Source organism: Phyllostomus discolor, chromosome 14 (genome assembly GCF_004126475.2).
Source record: "Phyllostomus discolor isolate MPI-MPIP mPhyDis1 chromosome 14, mPhyDis1.pri.v3, whole genome shotgun sequence".
Lineage (NCBI taxonomy): Eukaryota > Metazoa > Chordata > Mammalia > Chiroptera > Phyllostomidae > Phyllostomus > Phyllostomus discolor.
This window is the reverse complement of record NC_040916.2, coordinates 22,447,057-22,458,155: the sequence shown is the minus strand read 5'-3', so window position 1 is coordinate 22,458,155 and position 11,099 is coordinate 22,447,057. Positions and strand designations below refer to the sequence as shown.

At 53.0% G+C, this 11,099-nt stretch overlaps 1 protein-coding gene across 1 annotated transcript; it reads left to right on the top strand.

The window, feature by feature from the left end:
• The first annotated feature begins 2,588 nt into the window (after window positions 1-2,588).
• Window positions 2,589-10,091, top strand: FASLG (Fas ligand). Its single transcript, XM_028530928.2, has 4 exons — window positions 2,589-3,280; window positions 3,859-3,904; window positions 7,775-7,831; window positions 8,786-10,091. The coding sequence occupies exons 1-4, from the start codon at window positions 2,927-2,929 to the stop codon at window positions 9,178-9,180; spliced, it is 852 nt and encodes a 283-aa protein (XP_028386729.1). The 5' UTR covers window positions 2,589-2,926; the 3' UTR covers window positions 9,181-10,091.
• Window positions 10,092-11,099: the final 1,008 nt, after the last annotated feature.

Sequence of the window (11,099 nt, the reverse complement as noted above, 5' to 3'; positions counted from 1 at the left end):
TGCACGCCCCCTCCGGCTCCACCTTCTTTCGTCCTGACTGGAGGGAGGCCAGTGGACGACCCACGCAGCCTGGGTGGGCAGATTCAGTGCGGTCACAACCACAATGTCTGTGTTCGCTCAGAGCCTGCTTCGTTCAGGGCTATCGTGAGTGGTCTCGAACGCTCTCTCGTGTTCAGTTCTCACCACGCCTCCTGAAACCGGGACCGTTGTAATCACGCACATTTTTATGGATGAGAAGACTGGGATCCTAGGAGGGAAAGCGACTGGTCGTGTAGCTAAGAAGTGGAGGAGCCGGGGTTTGAACCCCGGCCATCTCACTCCAGGGCCGCACCTCTCCCCTGGCCATCACATCCCGTGCCCTTGCAGTGTCCTCTCCACCCAGGATGATGGGATTGTTTCCCATGCAGTTGCATCTTTGCTGTGTACGGGAAACTTTTTTATTGTTTTAAAAATATGATTCTGCATAATTTTTATTACAGTTGTTTGATGAAACTTGAAGGGTTTTTTGTTGTTGTTGTTGTGCCTATGGTGGAATTCTTTTTTTTAAAATTTTAATCATTGTTCAAGTACAGTTTTCTCCCTTTTACTCTCAATCCAGCCCATCCACCCAACCCTCCCCACTTCCCTCCCGTTACCACCCTCCCCCTAGTTTTTGTCCATGTGTCCTTTAAGTTTGTTCCCGTGAACCCTTCCCAATGTCCCCTGAAATTCCCTCCCCTCTCCTCTCTGGTCACTGTCAGCCTGTCCTCTATTTCAGTGTCTTTGGTTATATTCTGCTTGTTTCTTTGTTTTGTTGTTTAGGTTCCTGTTAAAGGTGAGATCATATGGTATTTGTCTTTCACCTATGGTGGAATTCTTAAAATTACATTTCCTGACTATTCCTTAGTAACTTTAAACTTACCACTTTTCTTAACTGCGAATAAAGCCATGTGTGAATTCAAAAGTACATGAACTCCGCCCCGCTCTCAAGTAGAGCGAGAACATCGTGCGATCTTGCTGGTCTCGGCCGTGTCCCTGTTTCCTGAGTGGAGGGCGGGCTGTGGGCGGAAGGGTCAGGGAAGCAGGCAGCAGGGGACAGCCAGCGGTTGGCCTGTCACGGGGAAGAACCACGTGTCTCCCGTGAAAGGACTGGACGACTCCTGGGATCCAACCCCCCAACAGATGGGGGGCAGGGTCGAGGAAGCATGAACACTAAGTCTGTTTCTGAAACACCAGCATTCTGCAGGGACACGTGGGCTTGGGAGCAGCTGGTGGCGGAGAGACCACTGAGGGAGACCAGTGAGGGGGCCGCTGCGGTGTTTGCGGAGCGAGGCGCTGCAGGTCTGACCCGAGGCGAGGGTGCCAGGAAGGATGGGGGTGGGGAGGGCCTGGTGTGGGAAGCCCGTCTCAGGCGAAACCAGCAGTCTCGGCTGACTCGTCACATGTTGGGGGAGAGCAGGAGAGGGGGGTCGAAGCTGTCACCAGGAAGAGTGACTCAGGGGAAGCAGGTTGTGCTGGGAGGGGGCGGGGTGGATGCAGTGTGGTGGGGACACAGGTTTGGGGTTGGGCTGGTACGGGCGGAGAAGCAGGAGGGTAGTCATGGAAACGCAGAAGCGTGATGCGGAAACCAGTGACGCTGGGAAAGGACTGCGCCCTGCTCAGACGGGAAGGACGGCTTTGGGGAGGTTCGCGCGGTTTACGGGAAGGACGGACGGACGGCTGGGTCTAGCGCGGAGCAGGAGGAAGCTGCTGGCACGTCCGTGGTGTCCGAGGCCAGAGGGAAGGGTGGGGCTGGTCCAGGGAGCGTTGCCGTCTTTAGTAGCAAACAAACACGCAAGCAAATAGGATGACAGTCAAATCTGAACTTCACATAAACAACGAATAACTTTTTTCAGTATAGTCGATGTAATATTTGGGACCTGGTTATCCTAAAAATTATTTATTGTTGACCTGAAATTCAAGTGTGACTGGGCGCCCTGCATTTCACTTGGCAGCTGTAACTGGGGCCGCAAACGGAGGTGTCTCCGGGGACCAGGCCGGCCTTGGCCATGCCCGGGGTGGGGGTGGGGGGCGGAGGGGGGCGTGCAGACAGGCAGCCCGGAGCACCCGTCTGGTCTGTGGGGGCAGCTGCTGCCCAGGTCCGCTGCCTGCATTTGCAGAGTTGGCCTCGAGCGCGTCCAATGTTCTAATGTTCAAAAACAGAAGAGCAACACGTATATTTTAATGTGAAATATCCCAGTTTTAATAAGGGACCACCGATGAAAAGGACAAATGGGAGGTACAAAGAAAAGAGGTCTGTTGGTTCCACGCGGCCCACAGGCCACCGGTGTGCACCCTCCAATCTCATCGCTGGAGGCTGGGGGGCAGGTGTTGCACCTCTGTGTGATGGGGTTTTGCCAGGTCCGGGTACGTAGTGCTTTGTCGGGGGAGGGGATGATAGCAGGGGTAGCTCCTTCATGCAAAAAGAAAAAAGAAAAAGAAAAAGAAAAAAAGCGATGTGGAAGTGACGCTTCCAGCCACAAGTGCAGGAGTGTGCCCCAGGGCCACTGCCCCCCCAGGAGCTGGGCGGTGGCCGAAGCCACGGGACTGCCCCCGGAACCGACCTGCGAGGCGGGGCCTGAGCACGGGGCCTCCCTGCCAGCCATCAGGGCGCACGCCGGCTGCCGAGGCTTCGAAGGCTTTCATCAGAAAATTGTGGGTGGAAACTTCCCGGGTTTGTGCCGAGCTTCTTGAGGCTTCTCAGCTTCAGATGCACAGCGTGTGGGCGTCTCTCTGAGAAACAGAAAGAGAGAACGAAAGCGAGGTGTTTCCCTCGGCCATGGAAACGGTATAAAGAAGGAGCCAGCTGCCCTCCTCGCGAGCAGTGGGTCTTCTCGTGCCGTCTGGGGCTCCACGGGGTTGAGGAGCCAGCCCCCTGTGCCGGGGGCGGCCCGAGTCTCTGGCTGCCATGCAGCAGACCCTGAACTACCCGTACCCCCAGATCTACTGGGTGGACAGCGGGGCCCCCTCGCCCTGGGCCCCTCCAGGGACGGTCCTCCCCTGTCCCCCCTCAGTGCCTGGAAGGCCTGGTCAAAGGAGGCCGCCACCACCGCCGCCACCACCAACACCACCACCACCACCACCACCACCATCACAACTGCTGCCTCCCCTGCCGCTGCCACCTCTGAAGAAGAGAAGGGACCACAACCCGGGCCGGTGTCTCCTGGTGATGTTTTTCATGATTCTGGTGGCCTTGGTAGCCGTGGGGCTGGGGATGTTTCAGCTGTTCCACCTGCAGAAGGAGCTGGTCGAACTCAGAGAGGTAAGCTGCCCTGTGGCCGCCGTGTCCCCAGTGCTGGGGGTCAGGCAGCTCTGTGCGGTGGCGGGTGTCAGTCTACCCCGGTCCCCAGGGACCATGGTCTTGCTTGCACAGGGCTTTCGATCCATTATTCCTGTCCTAGAAGTGGATGGTTTAGTCACTCTGTCTATAGACAGAGACCTGCAGGCTCACATTAGTTCAAGGGAGATTTCCTACTGTGGAAGGGCTCCGGGCCAGAGTCCGGCTGGCAGCTACATTCTTCCTCCCCAGGCTGGCAAGGCAGCCTGGTGAGCCACTTCCCTTGTGACTCAAGGAAGAAAGGAGCTTGGGTCTCGCTGAGAAGTGAATCTGTGCAAGTGGCCAAACTAACTTATTTTTAGAGAAGGCTTAAAACTATCGGAAGTATTCCAAATCACAAAACCGAGGCGTGAGGAGACTCAGATGTTTGGCCACAGTCGGAAATGGGAGAACTAGCGAGGGATCGAGATTCCTTTCCAGCACTTGGTTCACTTGACAAGATTACCTCCTTTGCTTAGAAAACTTTAAATTTGTTATACAACTTTTTTTTTTCTTGTTGCCAGTCTTCCAGCCAAAGGCATGTAGAGTCATCTTTGGAGAAGCAAATAGGTGAGTCCTTTTATGTGTGTACATTGAGTTTCCAAAGATGGTCCTCAGAGCTGGACCGTGTTGCTGGAATGGCCTGAATGGCGTCTGTTCTTGGACATATTTCTCTGCAATAGCGATCCTGGCTGATTCTGCATCTCTGGGCCTTCTTGAGCTGCCTCAGCTAGGAAGTAAATTTAATTGTTCAAAGTCAGTGTATCTGAGTACTGCGCACGATTCAGCATAATTTCCACTTGACTTTGGGAAGAGGCACACACCTCTACAACCCTGGCCCTTTGTCCCCTGAGCAGCAGCTGGCCTCCGGGGTCCCCTACACAGGGAGGTGGCTGTGAGTCCCCGGAAGAGCGGGGAGGTGGGGGCACAGAGAGGTGTTTCTAGGAAAGCTTTTCTCCTCTCTCAGTTCTCTAAGGGGTCGCTCAAGAGTCAAGCTTCATTTAAAACATATTTTCTAGGCAATGTTTTAGCTTTTCAGAAGTGGGAACTCCAGAGTCCACACTAGGATGGTCTTTGGCAGTCATTGGAAAGCCGGCGGGAAGACTTCAGCCACCGTTCAAAAGGCAGGCCAGCTTGCCCCACAGTGCTACCTTCAGCCACGAAGGGAAATCCTTTGCATGAGACACAGGGCAGGAGGAAGAGGAGAACGTTGAACACTGGCCTCATGACATTTCAGGACAGAATTTTGGAAACTGCAAACGGCTAGATTTTGGACACGCTGGCTCTTGTTGAGCTAGGGTGCATTGAACTTGAGATTTGGTGTGAGCAGGAAGGGAGCTCAGGCCCCATCAGGTCCAGTCATCGCACTCTATGTAGGAGGGACGAAACCCCAGGCAGATGAAGTGACATGCCCAAGACCACTGAGGTGGCCCCGTGGGGCTTCCTAGGGCAGGGACTGATGCCTGGGGAAGTCGGGCAACGCCCCCTCTCTGTGAGGGCTGCGGAGTGAGCAAGAGAGACGACAGGCGAGAGGGCTCCGCACAGGCAGTGGGCAAGTCTCCCTAGAAGCTGGGGAGAAGGCAGGCGGTAGCACTGGCCGCCCAGCGAGGGCAGCCTGTTCCTCAGGCTGTGCCCACTCGGGGGGCCCAAGTCGCCCTGCTGCCCTTGCAGGTTGGCGCCAGCCTGAGGCTGCTCCGGCTCCCGGTTCTGGGTCTGGGTCCCTGAGTGTCAGAAAGTCCAGATGTACACAAGCCAAGTAGAAATATTTGCTCAAAAACTAAAGCCTCTGGAAGATTTCCAGACTAAAATAGGTTGGAAAATCAGTGGAATGGGGCTGGTGAGCCAGGGACCTAATTACTCATCGTTCGCCCACTCTCTGGAGTCATGTTGGTGACGAAAAGTTAAGAACAGATGAGTCAGGTCTACCAGCCCCGCAAAGCCATGATCTTCTCCAGATCAACCCAGGGGGACCCGAAAGTGGTGAGTTATCGCACGGAAATCAAGTCAGCAACCTTACTAATAAGATAAGAGGTGAACATTGAAGTGAAGGAGACCCATTTGCATCCATCCGTTTAGTAAAGATTAAAAAAAACCCAGATTGGCAAAAAGGTGAGCGAAAAGGACCTGCTTAAACACCCGCTGACAGCCAGGGAGCCTGAAAATTAGTATACTTTTCCTGAAGAGCAGTTTGGAAACACATCAAGGGGTTAAAACTGTTCATTTACCTTGCAATCTTATCACAAAGAATTTATCTTCACAAAATAATCAGAGGTGTGCTTGAAAATGTATGTATAAGGATGCTCGCCACTTCTTTATAAGGCTACTATAATAAGCAATTCCGAAGAAACTTAAATGCCTCTTAATAAGAGATTGGTTGGATACACCATGGTGTATTCAGGTGGAGCATAATAAGCAACAACTGAAAAACCATATATTAGAAGGACGTCTAATGCCATGGAGATTGTGCACTCTGTAGTGTTAGGTAAAAAGACACGTTAGTTTAATATTGACTCTACACATACATGCGTATCCTTCTATCTTGCTGTTCTCAGCAGAGGCCCAGAAGCATTGACACTTTAACACGGTCCCAGTGATTCTCTCTGGGAGATACTGTTTAAGCATTCGCCTGTACTTCTTTTTCCCTTTCCGTTTTCCCACAGTTAGCTCATTAGATCTTTCATTCATTCCCAAGTGTTCTTGGGGTGCTTCCTAGGTGCCAGGCTGGGGGATGGGTTGGGGGTGACCCCTGAGAACAAGAGAGACAGGGGGCCTCCCCGCCCTGAGCTTTAAGCAAGCTGGAGAAGCTAAACGAAAGCAGGCGAACAGACCGCAGCATTTCAAAGTGCATGCACTAGGTGCCACCTAAGACAGAGCGGTTTGGGAAGTCCCCTCCAGGAGGTGGTGTGTGTGTGTGTGTGTGTGTGTGTGTGTGTGTCTGTGGCGGGGTGAGAGGTAGGAAAAGCAATTCGGCCCTGCACTGGCCTGTGCCAAAATCCCGGGGCATCACCAAAGGGCAGGGTGTGCTTGTAGTCTCTTCACTCCAGTACTGACCCAGTGGACACGTTGATCGAGGGCCCTCCCTGAGAACTGAGCCATCCCAGGCTCTCTGAGGGACACAGAGGCGTGCACCGCTTCCTGCCAGAGCGTGGCTCGCTGCCAGGGGTGCCGCACGGGCGGCTGGTGGCGCAGGAATGCAGGCGAGCCTCAGCCCTGCCTTTCCTGTTCGCTAACGCCGCATTCATGGGGGGGGGGTGTGATCTTGGGCGGCTACAGGGGCGACACAGGCTCAGGTAGCTCAGGTAACGTCCTCAGCGGACCGGGGCATTCCGACACACCTTTCTAAGAATCTTTCTTGAATGAGCCTTCGTGCGTTTCATTAGCTAAGTGGTAGGTCTATTTGGTTCAATAGTTGAAGTCAGAGAAAGGAGCATCTGTCTTGAGAACCACTGTCCGTTTTAACTCCTTCAGTTTAATCTGGAGAACATTTACTGGTCGCATGCCCTGTATTAAAAACCGAACTAAACGCCCTGGTGGGTTGAAGCGGCAGGAAGGAGTTTACCACTGACTTGAGACAGTTAGGCCAGTGACACAGTTTTTGCAGAAAAGGCGAGTCCAAGCTGACCAGAGAGGTGAAGGCAGAGAGACGCTGGGTTTCAGAGGAGGGAAGTCACATCTGATTAAAAAGGCTTGGGGGGGTATCAAGGTCCCTCCCCAAAGAAACAGGTCTTTCTGAGGGTGTTTATAGGGTTGATAGGAACTGGCCCCAGAGAGCTGTCTGGAAGGGCATTCTGGGCAGAAGGAACAGCATGAGCAGAGGCACCGAAGCCGGGGAGCTGGGGACGTGCTGGGGGAAACGGACACAATTCCACGTTCAGTGGACTCTTTCAAGGCAGTAGAACTAGTTTGGGGCAGGTTGGAGAACGTCCCTGGGGGAAGACCTAGCAGCCAGGAGGTGGGTCTGCTGTCCTCTTTGGCCTGTGGCCCGCTGAGTCCTGGGGACAGTGAGGCCAGAGTGGAAAGAGTCAGGGCTCCCGAGTAGTGACCCCACACTGACTCTTCCTAGACAAGCCGTCCCATGAGGCGGGACGGTAGTCTCTGCCCGAGAGGGCTGTGGCACATTCTAAATGCAGTCACTGATATGACAGCTCGGGATTAATCAATGCAATTACTAATGAATGTGGTTTTACTGTAACATTACAATGTATGCATGCCCCCGTCTATCTGAATTTGCTTTTTTTTTTTTTTTTTAACCTCTCTGTGTCTAAAACACAGAGGCTGCGAATTCCACAGTGTGGACTTGCATGATTCGTATATGTTAAGACTATTGCCATTTATGCCTTTAAAAATTTTTCTTTTATTTAAATATTGTGTTTAGCGTTCCACCAAAAGAATTGTCGGTATCTCATGTCTACTTGTCTCCTCTCTCTCTCTGTGATACAGGACACCCCAGTCTGCCCTCTGAGAAAAGGGAGCCGAGGAAAGCGGCCCATTTGACAGGTCTGTATCCGTAAGGTGTGGGTTGCAGGGAGCAGAGCCACTGCTGGTTTCCACTGCTGTGTTCTGGGGGCGCAGGTGATGGGAGGGGAGGCCCAGTCTGGCACCAGTGGGCTCTCTGCGTGCGGTGCCGTGGAGGGAAGTGATCGATAGCGGCGTGGGAGGGGCCTTCCCCGTGGGTCATGCACGCACATCTGGGAAGCGACTAAGCATCCCAGGCAGCAGTGTGCCGCCGTCCCTGGGATCACTGAGGCGGAGGCTATGGAACGATCCAGTTTGGACCGACAGACATTTATAGAGCACGCCTGGGTGTGCGCCATACCTGGGGTCATGGAGATAGATCACACGCAGTTCCCGCCTTCCTGAGTTCCCGAGGAGCTCACACGCCAATAGGGAGAGGGGTGCCCAAGTCACCACTTCAGCACAGGAGAGCGTTCTCTGCTTAAGGGGCCCGGGGAAGGGGGACGTCAGCCCCAAGCGAGGGATGCAGGGGAGGTGCTGGGCCAGGTGATCCCGGAGGTCCTTGCCGACTTTGGAACCGTAGACTTCCTTGGATTTGGCTTCTCGCCTCATGGGAGGACCCGATGCCTAACCGTTTGGGTGCTGGTTCTGAAGATCCCAGAACCTTTGCTCCAGGGACCTAAACTCGCCTCACCCATGTCTCACGGCAATGGATTAGGGGCATTTACTATGGCCCCATGGTGTGTCCCAAGGGCGTGGATGATAAAATTGAAGCAGGCCATTTGATAAAGGTGTTGAAGGAATTTAGTGATGGGTGAGTCTGACCCCTCAGCCAGTTCCAGGAGGGCTGTGCCATTTTGGGAAAAACAAAACAAAACAAAACAAAACAAAAACTTTCGCTCGAGGGAGGGAGCGCCCACCGTTTCACCTCGGAAGCTTAGTGTGTGGGATGCATGCATGTTCCTGGCTAAAGGCTCCTCTCCGATTTGGTTCCAGGCAAGCCCAACTCGAGATCCGTCCCCCTGGAGTGGGAAGACACCTACGGGATCGCGCTGGTCTCCGGGCTGAAGTACAAGAAGGGCAGCCTCATGATCAATGACACCGGCCTGTACTTCGTGTATTCCAAAGTGTACTTCCGGGGCCAGTCCTGCAAGAGGCAGCCCCTGAACCACAAGGTCTGCATGAGGCACTCGAAGTACCCGCAGGACCTGGTGCTCATGGAGGAGAGGATGATGGACTACTGCACCGCTGGCCAGATGTGGGCCCGCAGCAGCTACCTGGGCGCCGTCTTCAACCTCACCAGCGCCGACCAGTTGTACGTCAATGTGTCTGAGATCTCTCTGGTCAATTTTGAGGAATCTAAGACATTTTTTGGCTTATATAAGCTCTAAGAAAAGCACTTTGAGATTCTCTCCGTTACGGTTCCTTGTTACAGGCACTGAGAATGTTGTCTTGAAGGAAGGTCTTCTTAAGGCCACTTGAGGTCAAGTGAGAAGACATAAACCAAGAGGGCCTTGGGACCACAGGGCCCAGCAGGTCCATGGGCCAGACAGGCTGAGGGAGATAATGGACGAGCGTAACACTCTGGGCTGCGTGTCAAGATGCGGAGGAGGGAAGGGCAGCCACCAGAGCGTTCTACACTCAGCTTCAGCGGCCGAGAATGTTTGCACACATTGCCAAGGACACCTTTTAACTCGCCTCTTGGGTGGGTCTACTGTCTACCTCAGGGGAGGCTGGGCTGTGTTCCAGGTACACGGTGTGAGACGAGTGGGTAAGGGGTGCACAGGGGGCCTCGGCTTGCGTGATGAGCTCGAGACGCCGAAAGGCCCACTTCCCGACGGCAGCACCTTTACTTCCGAAGCCGTAGCCTGGGCCACCAGGTGATGCGGACAGAGAAGCTAGGGCGATCTCTGGGGGTCTCAGTCCATTCCCTATAGAGCATGTACATTTCCTGAGCAATTGTAGGGGTGTGTGTGTGTGTGTGCAGGTGTGTGTGTGCGTGTGTGTGTGTGTGTGTGTGTGTGTGAGAGAGAGAGAGAGAGAGAGAGAGAGAGAGACTGGGAGAGCTACCTAAGTAGAGAGAGCATGGATATCAGGAAGGATGTGTTAAGAGAATATGGGGTACCTTTGGTGTAGGTTTTGAATGCTTCTTGGCAACCAACCCCAAGAGTCCTCTAATCTTTGTCAGCTAGTGATGCTATTTTTCTATAACATAATCAATATTTATATACATACATTTTTTTGTGTATTTTTAATGAAAAGAATATATATATAATAAAGATCTATTTTAGTACATAGATAACATTATGGATGTGCTTTTTGGAAATCACAAAGCTTTTGGTTTTCTTTCTTATCATTCCTTTCTTCCCTGGCTTCTTTGCTCACTACGATTCCAGGCCACTTTCCGGATAATTCGCTGGGGTGAGAAGGGCTTTTCCAGGCTCTGGTCCCCTCGTCTTCTCCTCCCTCTCCACCCCCATTATCCGAAGTTTCCATCGCCGATACTACAGCCCATGCTAATGGGCCCGCCCAGCGTTCCCTAGACTGAAGACCACCCACTTGTCTTTTCCTGGGGGCAGGGTCCTAGCACAGTGGAGAAGGCACAGACTTTGGACCAAGAAACCTGAATTTGAATCTCCACTCCTCCATTTACTAACTAGGCAATCGCTGTGCAGGTCAGAAAGTGGCACCTGCCCTTATTTGTGAGCTGCTCTGTGAGGGGGCTTCATTGTCCATAGAAGCCGCTGCTCCGGCGGATCCATCCAAACACCTGGCTTCTGGAATTCTCACCTCGATCACTCACAGGGACTTTTCCTGTCTTCAGCCGCTCATCACCGCGGCCTTCCCCCCGACTTGGTCGTTGTTCAACATTACCGTACCTCTGTTGGAATTTGGTTTCGGACATCTTGTTTTCCCAGCATCCTCTCCTGTCATTCCAGCTCAGTAGCTCCAACAGTTTATAGCCATAATGATATCTCTAATTAATGAACTCTATCACTTTCTTACATGTCCGTCAGCTCCTTCTTTAGCCTCCCTCCTCTCTCTGTCCGCCTTAGGTTCCATCATCTGTCATTGCCATCACTACCTTGGAGAGACCCTCAACCCTCAATACTCCGTCTGCTTCCTTCACTGTATTCCTCTTGCAAAACCCCATTTTCTCTGCACTGGCATCCTAGCAGCTGGGTGTGCCCGGGAAAAGTCACACAGACTGTCTGGTTTCCTTTCATTTTCAGTCAGTCATCTGCTTACGTCAGCCCATCCCCTGTTGGTCCATCACTAATTTGTTTCGGTCGTTTGATGTGAACATGTA